Here is a 13367-nt window from a genome sequence, read left to right as displayed (position 1 = left end):
AACCCCCTAACCCCTAACCCCCTAACCCTAACCCCCTAACCCCTAACCCCCTAACCCCCTAACCCCCTAACCCCCTAACCCCTAACCCCCTAACCCCCTAACCCCTAACCCCTAACCCCTAACCCCCTAACCCCTAACCCCCTAACCCCCTAACCCCCTAACCCCTAACCCCCTAACCCTCGAACGAAGTGATAACGCAAGAGCGGTCGAACGAGAACCGGACGGTTAGCCCCTTCTCCGACGAATCTCGGTGGTACCACGCTAGGCCTACTAAGAGACCTACGGTGGAGTGCTACAACGTGTGATACAGTGCGGCCACACTTCTGCTCAAATCCTCGTAGCAGAGAACAACTCACGCTTTCTTCCCTCTCAGCCGTTGTAAACCGTTCATAATGAGTCCTTGCGGTGACACCATTGGCGCAGGCTGACTACTGTCAGACGCAATCGGAAGGTGTCCTGCTTTCCAGAGACGCTGCCGCAATAATGCGCAATGTTTCGCGCTTTCTCACATAATACGTCGACGTACAGATGAGACTTGGGTTACGATCAACTCCACCTGTTTCGTCGCCCGAAGATCAGTTGGGGCATCGACATGTCACGCTGTGCCTTGAAACTCAGTGGCCGTTCGAGACACCTCAAGCAGCCCACCCTCGATCCGTTGTACCGTAGTCAGAGTTACGGGATGGACCCATCGCATGAGGCCGATCGGCCATTTAGACATCCACATTGTCATTTCCAGGAGCGCAAGGTCATCTCCGCAGACTTAGAGGCTAGGTTGCGCGACACCCACCCAGATCCCAATTCATCACGACATGCCTGCTAATCTTATCGGTTCAGAGACGCCGAATGAAAGTCGCCGAACGACATCGTTGGGGCGCCGACAGGCACCACTGTATTCCTGTCTTTCCATCTCCGAGAGGGGTATGATTGACACACTGCTCAGGTCAAGCGCGCGCCAAAGGGCGCAATCAGATGGTATCTCAGTACCCGTTCCAGTAACGGTTCCAATACCGTTCGAGTGGATGCAGACCTCCCCACATGTGCACTCGCCAAGAAACGTCATGTCGGCGTCGTTAATTAAGCCGACTAGCGTCGTTTGCAAAGAGCCGAACCCCGGGGGGCCCGAAGATGCCGATCGGGTATGTAGTGATGGGGTCGAGGGTGTCAGAGAAATTCTGTATATATGGGTGATGATCCTCGCAGAAGTGACAGTGCCCACAACCGACAAGCACCGATCTCAAAATGTCCTTCTACGTAGGACTCACACTGGCCCTGGCAGCGTTGGTCCGTGCCGCGCCGGCGGCCAACACAGGTTACGAGTTCAATTCGGTCGCCATCACAGGCGGAGGTTACATTACCGGATTCATCGCCCATCCCGCCGAGGAGAACCTCATGTACACCAGAACCGACATCGGCAGCACGTACCGATGGAACCAGACTTTGGACAAGTGGATACCCTTGACCGACTTCATCTCCGAGGCGGACGTCAACCTCTTTGGTACGGAAAGTTTCGCTCTCGACCCCAATCATCCCGAACGACTCTACCTCGCTCAAGGTCGATATATCACCTCGAACAACTCTGCGTTTTTCGTCTCTTCTGACTATGGAGAGACTTTCGACATCCACCCCGCTCCCTTCCCCATGGGTGCGAACGACCTCGGTCGAAACAACGGTGAGCGTCTTGCTGTCAACCCGTTCAACTCGGACGAGATCTGGATGGGGACTCGTACCGCTGGATTGTGGAAGAGTGACGATCGGGCCAAGACTTGGTCAAACGTGACCTCCATCCCCAACGCCTTCGCGAACACCATTGGTATTGTCTTTGTCATCTTCGACCCCAAGAAGAACGGCACGATCTACGCTGGTGCCACCGCTCCTGAGGGTTTGTTTCACTCGACGGATGGCGGTGCGTCGTGGTCTCCTGTCCCCAACCAGCCGAGCACCTGGGAGGTTACCGTTCCGGCGAACACTACCGGACCTCAAAGTACCGCGCCTCAACCGATGAAAGCCGTCTTATCTTCCGAAGGTGTCTTCTACATCACGTACGGCGATTACCCTGGTCCATACGGAGTCACGTACGGTGCTGTCTACAGCTACAACACGAACACCCAAGAATGGCAGAACATCACACCCAACGCCAACAACTCCAGTCCTCCACCCTTCGAACCTCAAGCATTCCCCAACGGAGGGTACTGCGGTGTCAGTGTCTCTGCTACAGACTCCAACACCCTTGTCATCACCTCACTCGATAGGGATCCTGGACCCGCCATCGACAGTCTGTACGTCTCTCGTGACGGTGGCAAGAGCTGGAAGGATGTCGCCCAGCTGTCAACGCCAAATGTTGAGGCATCGGGAGGCTACTGGGGTCACTCGATCGAACAAGCAGCTCTCAAGAACGGTACCCCGGTTCCCTGGTTGAGCTTCGACAACTCTCCAGGATGGGGCGGTTACGGTGCACCGTCCCCAATCCAAGGACTCACCAAGTTCGGCTGGTGGGAGACTGCGCTTCTCATGTCTCCTTGGGACTCTGAAAAGGTCATGTACGGAACCGGTGCTACCATCTGGGCCTCGGACAACATCCTGTCGACCGCAGAGGAATCGAAAGCCGCCGACTGGTACATCAAAGCTCAAGGTATCGAAATGACTGCCTGTCTCGAGTTGAGTTCCCCGACTGACGGCGTTCACCTGTTGTCTGGTCTCGGCGACATCAACGGGTACGCGCATTTCGATCTCGACACGCCGCAACCCATGTTCTCACTTCCCGTCGCTTCGAACCTTGACGGTCTCGACTGGGCTGGACATCACCCTGAGTACATCGTCCGAATCGGGCAGAGTCACTTGAACAACACTCCTGAGACTGGCTGTCACTTTGGTGCTATTTCCACCGACGGTGGGCATGACTGGGAGCCTTTGGCGACTTGTATCCCTCCCATGAACTCCTCAAGCACCTTCACCGCGGGTACCATAGCTGTGGACGCATCTGCTAGCTGCATTGTTTGGTCAGCCGGTAACTGGCTCAACCGATTCCTCCCCACCAGCAACGTCTCAGGTCCATACTACTCGTCTGACCAAGGCAAGAACTGGAACTCGCCTACTGGTCTCACCGTTCAAACACCCAACATCACCACGGACCGAGTACAAGACGCCACCTTCTACAGCTACACCGATGGAGTCTGGTATCTCAGTACCGACGGTGGTCGTACATACAGCTCGAAGCCTGGTACCGAGATTGGCCTCCCTTCAGGCGAAGGTGCAAAGCCCATTGTCGACTTCAAGCGAGCCGGTCACGTCTATCTCAACCTCGCCGAACGTGGTATCTACTATTCGAGCAACTTTGGATCATCTTGGAAGAAAGTCACCGGCGATAACATCACAGCTGCCCTTTTCACTGTCGGCAAAGCGGCTCCTGGCAAGAAGACTCCTGCGCTTTTCATCTGGGGAACAGTCGAGAGCGGCGGCAAGACCGGACTCTACCGGTCCGACGACAACGGTGCCAACTGGACCCGTATCAACGACGATGCTCACCAGTACGGCGGTCCCTCCGTCATCCAAGGTGACCCTCGAGTGTACGGTCGAGTCTTCTTCGGTACATTCGGTCGTGGTATATTGCGAGCCGATATCAGGAAGGGCAGCAAGAAGGGTGGAGTTGCGCCGGGCACTGGTGGAATCTAGGTGCGAGACAAGTAGAATTAAGAAGAATCGGAAAAGAAAAGCAGCCAGCATACGTGCAGCAGACAGCTTAACAGTATAATTTGAATAACCAAGGTTTGCCAGGTCCAAATTGTCATGCATCAGAGTATTGATGACCGCCGCGTGTGTCCAGTAGTTTAAGACAGATTTGATTGCTGTTTGCTTGACTTTTTGCCTGCGCGTCTTGGTTGTGGAGCGGAGCACCCATGCCACAATGAGAGGCGCAATTTCGTTGTTCGAGGTGAACGCTGGGCCTGATTGCTGTTTTGCTGGACCGTGCCGCATGTGGATCTACATACGTCGAATGCGACAAATATGTCGGGAGGCAATATCGATACATAACAAGTATACTATACAACAGTCTAAACAGTCCGCGACCTCACCCGACCACGACAACGTACATCTGCGCTTTATCCTGTACCAACGAGTCAGCGAATGGTCTCTCTGCAAGCACAATACAACTCACCCTGCCATCCTTGACCGGTGTGAAATGCAACAGACTGATTCTCGCGTGCTTCGTTCCGTTTGCAGTTTGAACCTCCACAAAGTCGTTGGGCTCGTCGCCGCCTTGTAACGCAAGCAGTCCGGCGAATATTGAGTGCGTAGTCTGGTTGGATACGACATTGCGGATGGTAGACTTGATCGAGTCGGTCTCGGCGATGCTTGCACCGGTCAATACATCGGATATACTGTCACCCAAAGTCAGCATCGCCCTAATTTATAATGAGGTTGACCTACTCCATTCGTAGCAAGCGAGACGACAAACGGTCCTTGTGTGACCGGATGGGATAGCCTATGGTACATATCAGGTCAGTCGTAGTCAAATCACGAAGCAGGCTGTACTTACGGAGATAAGACAGTAGAGACGGGGTGACGTATTGGATGAGACCACATTTGGCATCCTAAACGGCGTCAGTCTACCGTTTCCTTTCCAATCTCGCACACTCACAAATATGATCAGTTTCGAATGTGCCGCTGAGAAGGTTGAGATTCGATCGCGAATATGCACCGGTGTCTCAGAGGAGAACTTCGGCGCTGACACCTGGGTTGGGCTGGTCTTTACAAGCTTCGAAAGCCACTTTGACGTTTTCATAGTCGGGCTACTCGGCATAGATCCTCGTCGGTCGGAACTGGCCGGAGGGCCTTGATAAGCGACGCTGGTGACCTTCTTGTCAAGCAACGGTGAAGATAGTTGAGAGATTTGACGCAAAGCCGAGGGTCTTTCCAGCTCGGTGTCGGCCTGAGGAGCAGTCAGCCGTGATACGGTGGTTCCATTACTGGACTAACACTCTTGACGAGCTCTGGACTGAACGCAAGTTCGACCGCAGCGTCTTCCCCCTTGCCCTTCGCAGGCTTTGCGAGGTCTTGTAAAGTCTCAAATGGCTTCCTGCCCGACATCGCTTTCGTGACCTGGAGAGTTGTCAGCGTTGTCGACGACGGCAATCACGCTATTCTCACATCAATCTGAGCACCGAGAAGATACTCCACTGCACCACTGGCATTTCTAAGTTGAATCTAATGGACGAGCATCAGCTTGTTCCCCTGCGTCCCACAAGAGACATCCTGCCTAGTACGAACCATGTTCAACACTGCGTACGCATAATTAGCTTTCGGTCTTCGCGTCCTCGCCAACCCTACTCACAGTTCCAGAAAGGTCTGCCGGTCCTCGTGTAGTTCAGCAACAAGCAGCAATGATCCTGGCCGGCCTCGATAGCGGCTGAGTATGTACGTCAGATCATCCTATGTCACGAGATCTAGACCCGACGTACCTCGCAAGCCCTGTACTGTGGCCTTGTCTGTCTCTGGTCCTTGCAAGAATCGACAGTTTCGACCAATCAACAGATTTCGAGGGTATTCGGACAATCGACAGAACCCATCGGAGATGAGGACGAGCTGTTCTACCGTCAGTCTTTCTGCTCATAGATCTCACTCAGTCAACTCACTGGTTGATCAGGCAAACGAGGATCGGCAATACCTATACCGCCGTAAGCAACGAACGGATCCACTACAACTTACAGAACACCTCTCCCAGATCCCCTCTCTTATCGTGTTCTGGCACGAACCTGAGACGAGCTTTCGCCTGTTCCGTCTGAAAAGAAAATCAGCCGCACATAATGAACACCTCAGGACAGCGAGCACTTACCAATCTACCCGCAATGAACCGCTTGAATTCCAAGGCATAAAGCTTCTGAGTCACCGCAGTTTGGGCCGAGTGCATTCCTAATGATGCTGAGGAGAGTGCCGGTAGACAATCTTGCGGCTTGAAGCTCAGACTGCGATACCCAATCAGCGCCGTATCCAATGAAGGATGACGTCCACTCACGAGCTGAAAGCATCGAGAGACTCGTCTTGTCGGCCAAAGTACACCTTGTCAAGCCCAGCACCAACAGCCTGCGCCTCGATAAGCTCTTCGAAGCGTGAGACCAAACGGGCAAGCCGCTTACCTTGACTTCATCGACCAATGCGACCGAGGCCCGAATATCCTTGTAATATCTCAACAACTGTTTTGACCCCGGCATGCCTTGATCGTCCACCCATTGTTCGAAACGAACCAAGCCCATCTACCGTCTGTCATGAGTGTATGCCCATACATCCATTCATAAAGCCGGCTTACCTGAGTTTTCAGGAGTTGCTCGAACCGATCTACATTTGCCAACTCCAACAACCCTTGCTCTTCATTCTGGCTCACACCCTCGGATATCGGCTCTGTGTGCATTGCATCAGCATACAGTATGTGACGTAGGGGTAGGTCACCCACCACTTGTCCTTGACTGCTGTGTTGAAACACCATTGACAGCACCATGGTCTGCTAATGGTGGGAAATGTGGGATGTCTTCGAACTGTGCCCCATCATACGACGAGCTTGGGGACTCGAGCACAGGATCAAAGGCCAAGGCTTGCTCTATCGATGTCATCTCCTCCCCATCAGGTGGTCTGACCTCTCCGCTGCCCATGCGACCCAAGGCATCGAGCAGATCCCACACTTCATCTGTAGCTTCGCTCCCTGGAGTAGAAAGTGATGTTTGCGAGGACAGATGCGTATGCGTAGATACCGGGGTCGATGTGGAAGACTGTGCAGACCTGTTCATTGTCGCTGTCATAATGGTTTCGATGTCGCTTTCCAGTGCAATGGGCGTGAAAGATATGTGGTTGTTTGTCAAACTCCTGTCAACATATGTAAGTATATGAGAACAAAACTTGGCGTCGGTTAGTAACTCGAAATGTCCCTTTGTTGTTTTTGATCGGCCCGCTGTTACGCGATCTTCATCCCAGTTGCCTCTTGCGTCCTTGGAATGAGCGTCGTGTGCTGATCATTCAGGGCAAAGATGGAATGCTGGTGACAGGTATGACATGTGTGAATGCATTCTGTGCGCGCGTGGCGTCAAGGGTACAGTGTTTTTGGTATGCGTAAGTCCGAAAGCAAGTTTTATGCCTGTTCTTGGGAACTTCCTGTATGAAGAGCAGCCTTTGGATACGATCGACTAGATCGTCAGGCATATCGGCGAGATGAATTCTTACTACCTTTGGAAGTAGGGATACGCTGTGGCTTGTAATTTGTGTTGTCTCGTCTCGGTTCTTCGGTGCGTTTCGTTACAATGTGTATGCAAGCCATCCTCAGATACCACAGTGATTCTTTAATGTTGTCCCGTGTTCCGGATCACATACGTCTGCGGCGCGAGATCGGAATCCTCTCACTAAGGGTAGCATGCGACTTCAGCGTGGTATAACTTCCCGGTCTTTCCGCAGGCGAATACGGCTCCCTTAGTCTCACGAACGCTGAAGTTCTTCTCGTACATTATGTACGGTCCGCAAGCAGATCTTCAAACAACGCCTCGCTCCGTTTGCAAAGGTCATTAGCCCAGACTCCTCTCCAGATTGAATCCTAAAGGCGGCCTTTCGGCATTACCAATCAGGATGTATGAGCTTCTTCAACCGAGATCCAGAGCAGTCTGGAGCACTTCAAACACCCCACTTCAACATGGGTACCCCGCGTTGAGCTCAAGCTCCGTGGGAACATGGTGACTGATTACAACCATAACACTTTGGAATGCACCTGACCATATTCTTTTGTCTGAGGAGGATGCTTAAGCTAAGTTTCGCCGAACCCACACTTCCTAGGACCGTCACGATGTGGTGCAGAACGAACCCTATGATAAACGAAGTGATTTGCGCTTTGGAGGAGACGTCAAGTAATATACCCCGCGGGTAACAGGTGGCATCTTTCAACTTTTCAACTTGATTTGTACAGTTGAAAATACAACCACGATGGGATCAACACTCTCCACGCGACTGCTCTCAACGCATTCGCAAGCTCCCCGCGACCAAGCTCCACTCAACGGTTCTCCAGCTCAAGTATACGTCAGAATGCTTGACTTTCAGGGACATCAAGCCGTAGCTTGCGCGTTCCATAGCCGTCGGCATGATAAATCTCGACTATGATACGATCCGATCGCAACGTTCTTTCAGGCACAGATCAGAGCTTGGCGATCAAGACCCCAATACTAACTCAGCATGCGAGTGCGTTTGCGGGTATCGCAAACCGCAGTGTTCGTGATATGTCGAACTTGCAGGTATCAGATCGATCGAGGGAAGCATTGGGCGATGAGCAAAGTCAGGCCGCGCAATCGTTGTTAGCAAAAAGCTCGTCATACCCTTTGTCATACTCTCAAATGATGGCACAATACACCATCGATTCTTCAGTAAGCCGATGCCCGATGAGGGGAAGCATGTATATATAAAGAGTGCGTTGTCGACTGTGTTCCCACAATATCATACAACTCAATCAACTACACTCAACCCACCACCCAAACCACCAATCAACCAACCAAACACAATGTCTCACGCCGTCGACTCCCAGACCCAGTCCGCCGTCCCCACCAAGGTGCAGGAGGCCGTCCCCAGGGGCGTTGAGGAGTCTCTCCCCAACTCTGTGAGTGATAATTTTACTGGTTTTCGTCTCCATCGTCCATACATGTCCCCTATATCAGATGCTTATAATCTCATCTTCGCTCGTTAGGTCCACAACACCGACCCCAACCAGAACGCCCACGTCTCTCACGCCACCGGTGCCTCCATCGTCCCCGAGGCTATCCAGAAGGCTGTCCCCGAGTCCCTCGAGCGAGCTCTTCCCGATGCCATCCACGACACCTCTGTGAGTGATAGCGCTTTACCCCTTGACACCTCTTGCTATTTACAAGTGTCTGAGCTGACAGTTTCCACCCGCAGAGAAAGGTTTAAGCCGTCGATGAGTGCATGAAATCAGAAGAGAAGTAGTATGTAGTGTATGAAGCATGATGAATACGAAGTAACTTGTCCTGTTGTTGTACACCTTTGTTCAACGCCCCTTGTGCGCGGACGATTATTTGATGATCACAATCTAAGAGCCAGTATGGCCCAGATGCTGGGAACGAGACACTTGTTGAATGTTACTCCACTTGGCATGCTACACTGAAGGCGTGCTGTTACAGCACAGCATGCCGCCGCAACGTCTCCGGTGATCTATCATCCTTGAATATGAGTCAGAGTCAACCTTTGGTTGATCTTTGTGGGAATGAATGATGTAGCGATGATGAACAGTCGTGGTTCCCCGGTTATGACGCGAAGCCGGCGTGGTGTCGTTGACTGACGTCATGAATAACCATCGATGAACGATCACGACGCTGTATTGAGCATCACTCATGCTACAATTCAAAGTGATTGCTCCTCTATCGTTTGCAATTCATCCAAACCATACAAGACCACACCATGATGTCCACAAGAACCTTCCTCCGCTCTTCAGCCCTTACTCACGCAAGACCCTTCTCTTCGTTCACTCCTTCTCGATTCCCCGCCAACCCTACCAGCTCTCCTAACGCGAACGCAGATACCGCGAACATCTCTCGAGACAAGCAAGGAACCGGCAAGTCGGACAGCGAACACGGTGGATCAGCACAAGGTGGACAGAGTCTCGGTGGTAGCGGCGGTCCTACGGAGAAGAGTGGACTGGCAGATCCCGAGGTACCCAAGGGAGAGGCGTCACAAGCGAAGAAGGGATTGAACACTGGTTCATCGGACTCTGCAGCGAGGAACTAATCCCCTTGTGAGTGAGACTGATGCATGCGGCGCGGCCTATTTGCTGATCATCAATTGCGCGTTTAGCCAACGCAGGAAGACGTGTAGCCAATTATCATGAAGCGCTGGGATGTGTAACCACTATGAACAGAATTGTCATTGCGATCCGGAGCAACCCCAAGAGTTGGGAGCTGTGATGTAGTCTAATCGTAGCGAAGGCTGCGAGACTAACGTACACCGGTGTCTGCGGCCGAACAACAGGATAGCGAGTGACCTATGCGACGTCTTGTGGCGCACGTTCGTGAATGTCCACAACATGTTCAGTCTCCACTGCTTCTCTCCATCACATCTCAGCTGGTCTGGGCCTTGTCGGGCTGGTCCGTTTTCTACTACCTTCTCAACTCCCGTTGTTACTGGGAGAGGACTGATTCCTATGTGCCCATCCCCACGTACAAGATACACTTGGGCGCCGATCTCATAAATTATTTACGTAATGTGCCACATGTTTACGCAGTCTGCGGAGTTTGCCCCGCATCGTTTTGTATTCCCAAAACGGGCCGAGTGTGGGGCCGGGAAGGAGGGGAAGGAACATTCAACTCATAGCATCCTTCTCTGGCATTGTTGATGTTCATCTTACTCTCACCCTACATATACCTCTGTTCATACCGCATAGCTATTTCACAAAAGGGCCTACCATGCTCCCTGTCTCAGAGATATCGTCGGCCACTTCCTCCATTGGCGTCGAGAGATTGGCTTCAGGTTCAACCAGATCAAAGTTAGCGTGAGTTTGTTCTGGTTTACCGGTTAATATAATGGTCTAACCCTGGACGGACTGTTGCTTCAGCTGCGCGGCATGTCGAGCGACAAAAGTGGGTTCGCTTTCGATGAAGAAAGAGGTGATCGAAGTGATCGCACAGACTGATCTCTACACAGGTGAGATGCATTAGAGGCCATGGAATGGAATATGCATGTACACGATGTCGTGAGTGCTGCAACCCTTTCGCTATATTAACAGTCGTTGACATGCTCTTCCAGTGCGATACGGTCTAGCATGCACTCTTCCCGCCGTCAATAAACGAAGAGGTAGACCTCGTAGGACCAATGGAGAGGGGTGAGTGGAGCCACCTCGCATACCCTCACGAAGCTCAGTACTAGTATCATGTAGTGACCGCGCGACTTCCGACACCACGCCACCGGATATGAACTCCTCGGGATCCGGCTTTGACTCGATGTCCCATCTACATACAAGCGTTCCTTCAGAGTTAGGCCCTTTGATGGAAGCCGTCTCCAACAATCAACACGTACCACAAACATCCCCACAATCCACACTATCAATGAATGGACAGCATCGTAACGGGTCGACAAGCAATGTCGATCTGTATGTTCCCAACTCTTTCTCTTCGGTGTACAATCCGGACCCCCCAAAAACAACCCATCATGTGGAAATTGTAGAGCCTCCACAACCGACTACAGAGCACGGACCGTCAAGTAACAACACGAATCCCAATCTGGATCTGTCAGAGTACCTCGATCCGGCTGATCGGACATTACAAACCAATGAACCGAATGGTCCGTTCTTCCACAACTATCCAGCGGCGACAGCTCGGTATGAGCGTTCTGGTAACGGTGCGATCAGCACATCTCATCGTGACGATCCTGGTGAGTTTGCGATTATATATTGTTGCTGATCTTTCAGTCAGTCTTCTGATCTTGAGCGAGGTTGAGGCGCAAAGCATGGTTCAGCTGTGAGTTCTCAAACAAACTGAAGGCATGCTAACGTCCACAGGTTTCACGATCGACTCAACCACTTGGTGGCGGTTCTCGATCGTCAACGTAAGTCATACAAATACAGTAACATAGCTAATATTCCCCAGTGCATACCATGCAGTACCTCCGATCCACCTCTACCGTCTTATTCAGTACCGTCCTAGCCGTCTCAAGCCGGTTTGGCAGACGAGATCTACACACCATGCTCCTCTCTCACGCCCAGACCCTTCTCGATCGAGCCATAACTTACGGAGTGGCGGACGTCGGTATCGTTCAAGCGATCATGATTCTGATGTATTGGAAGGCACCAGCGGACACATCAGCTTGGAGGAAGATCGGAATAGCCATTAGGATTGGATATCAACTGTACTGGCATGTGCCAAGAACACAGCCTCTGCCTGAGGATGAAATGGCAGCGAGGCAGATACTGGTGAGTGGATAGTATCCATCGAGATGATAATTAGATGACAAATGCTGAAACTTCATCGAACGATATAGAATTTGGAGAGAACGTGGATGTGTGAGTGGGATTCTTCAACCGCCCTTGAACGTTTTACTGACTTGTTCGCTTAGGTCTGTTCTGTGAGTAAAGAATCTGTGTGTCATGGCAGTACTGACTTCGGTGCAACACATCAAGGCTTCGATAGAGGGTAGGCATTCATTCACAGAGACATAATCTCAGACGCTGACCGATTTATGTAGACTGAGTCAAACGTACGGCTTACCGGTCTCGATACGTCTCAATCACATAATGGACGTGAGTGCACAAAGATTCAGACTCAGGGGAACACGAACGCTGACGACTATCTAGGCGGACACGTGGGCCCGAGATCATCTGTATCTTGGACCGTCGGTGGATATGCACCTGGCATCGTCAATCGAGTAAGTAGAATGGTAGTCAAGGCGATCACTGCTGACGCTTTGTTGCCAGACTTTGCAAGATAAAGGATCAATGGCGAGCGATATGCGAGACCAACATCAGTTCAATCTCCTATTTCGACGCAGCCTTGGACAGCATGAGCGCTCAATGTGAAGCTCTGTTGGCGAAATGGTGGAGAAAGGATGGTAAGCACGAAGGCCGTAATTGTTGAGACAATCTAACACCTCGTGTAGCACCGCCACCCGGCTTCGATTACGAAAAGGAACACGTCGGGCTGTGGTCAGCGCTCGATTTTGTGCTCATTCTCAAACGACACAATCTCGATATCGGACCAAGCGATCCGGCTCGTATCGATTTATGTCTCTCTGATGCGGCGCGGATCGTGGATGAGATCGACACGCTGGCGGATAATGGGGATTTGGAGATCATGCAGGATACAGAGTCGTGTATGACTTCGTCACTAGTCGTCCTGCTCAGAAAGGTGTGCTTCTTGATTGTGACCTGCGAACGAGGGTTGTGCTTATACATGTCCCTCTCGCAGATGTTCCACCTTGCAACTCGAACACAAAAGTCCCTCATTGTTACTCTATTACAGCGGATATTAGTCGCGCATTCTCGTGTTTGCGGTGACGAGGTCAATACCGCCACCGCTTACGTGGCTCGTTTCGTGAGAAGGACGCTCCGAGCGATTGGTACTGAGTCCAGAGCAGGGTCACCGTTACGGGATCAAGGATTGGGCGAGAACAATGTGCTTGGAACGAATGATCAACCGGACTTCTTGGTACAGCTGGTGAGCTTATATGAGCTGGATAATTGCTCCGTTACTGATCCCCCATCTAGCAAGAGTTTATGGGAATGCCAGAGGAAACGGTGGGAACGAATGACGATGAGTATTGGTAAGTTCATCATGTATTGTGCGTAATTGCTTCTCTGAACTAATGTTTTCATAGGGCAACATTGTTCTCGACGTGATCTGCGA

The 13367-nt window shown here is 51.7% G+C and overlaps 6 protein-coding genes across 6 annotated transcripts; 5 read left to right on the top strand and 1 right to left on the bottom strand.

Moving 5' to 3' along the window:
- Positions 1 to 1061: 1061 nt before the first annotated feature.
- On the top strand, positions 1062 to 3672 carry CI109_107422 (uncharacterized protein; the record flags this gene model as incomplete). The annotated part of the gene is made up of 2 exons (XM_032005795.2): positions 1062 to 1139; positions 1213 to 3672. 2 exons carry the CDS (start codon positions 1062 to 1064, stop codon positions 3670 to 3672), a joined length of 2538 nt encoding a protein of 845 aa, XP_031859802.2.
- Positions 3673 to 4069: 397 nt separating this feature from the next.
- CI109_107421 (uncharacterized protein) lies at positions 4070 to 6791 on the bottom strand (the record flags this gene model as incomplete). Its single annotated transcript, XM_032005796.1, has 17 exons — positions 4070 to 4105; positions 4157 to 4379; positions 4429 to 4483; positions 4538 to 4592; positions 4640 to 4930; positions 4978 to 5100; positions 5149 to 5205; positions 5269 to 5279; positions 5333 to 5407; positions 5460 to 5583; positions 5634 to 5665; positions 5707 to 5779; positions 5834 to 5963; positions 6014 to 6081; positions 6135 to 6251; positions 6305 to 6396; positions 6449 to 6791. The coding sequence occupies 17 exons, from the start codon at positions 6789 to 6791 to the stop codon at positions 4070 to 4072; spliced, it is 1905 nt and encodes a 634-aa protein (XP_031859803.1).
- A 1733-nt stretch (positions 6792 to 8524) lies between these two features.
- On the top strand, positions 8525 to 8928 carry CI109_107420 (uncharacterized protein; the record flags this gene model as incomplete). The annotated part of the gene is made up of 3 exons (XM_032005797.1): positions 8525 to 8620; positions 8708 to 8842; positions 8917 to 8928. The coding sequence occupies 3 exons, from the start codon at positions 8525 to 8527 to the stop codon at positions 8926 to 8928; spliced, it is 243 nt and encodes an 80-aa protein (XP_031859804.1).
- A 507-nt stretch (positions 8929 to 9435) lies between these two features.
- Positions 9436 to 9762, top strand: CI109_107419 (uncharacterized protein; the record flags this gene model as incomplete). The annotated part of the gene is made up of 1 exon (XM_032005798.2): positions 9436 to 9762. One exon carries the CDS (start codon positions 9436 to 9438, stop codon positions 9760 to 9762), a length of 327 nt encoding a protein of 108 aa, XP_031859805.2.
- A 674-nt stretch (positions 9763 to 10436) lies between these two features.
- CI109_107418 (uncharacterized protein) lies at positions 10437 to 11672 on the top strand (the record flags this gene model as incomplete). Its single annotated transcript, XM_065968029.1, has 7 exons — positions 10437 to 10522; positions 10586 to 10610; positions 10675 to 10723; positions 10777 to 10852; positions 10907 to 11400; positions 11528 to 11574; positions 11616 to 11672. 7 exons carry the CDS (start codon positions 10437 to 10439, stop codon positions 11670 to 11672), a joined length of 834 nt encoding a protein of 277 aa, XP_065824101.1.
- Positions 11673 to 11710: 38 nt separating this feature from the next.
- Positions 11711 to 13360, top strand: CI109_107417 (uncharacterized protein; the record flags this gene model as incomplete). Its single annotated transcript, XM_032005799.2, has 11 exons — positions 11711 to 11938; positions 12007 to 12028; positions 12082 to 12090; positions 12146 to 12158; positions 12211 to 12265; positions 12320 to 12390; positions 12440 to 12573; positions 12622 to 12869; positions 12930 to 13178; positions 13229 to 13284; positions 13339 to 13360. 11 exons carry the CDS (start codon positions 11711 to 11713, stop codon positions 13358 to 13360), a joined length of 1107 nt encoding a protein of 368 aa, XP_031859806.2.
- Between the last annotated feature and the right edge of the window lie 7 nt (positions 13361 to 13367).

This window comes from Kwoniella shandongensis, chromosome 14 (genome assembly GCF_008629635.2).
Source record: "Kwoniella shandongensis chromosome 14, complete sequence".
In the NCBI taxonomy this organism is placed as follows: Eukaryota; Fungi; Basidiomycota; class Tremellomycetes; order Tremellales; family Cryptococcaceae; genus Kwoniella; species Kwoniella shandongensis.
This window is presented reverse-complemented; position numbering and strand designations above follow the sequence as displayed.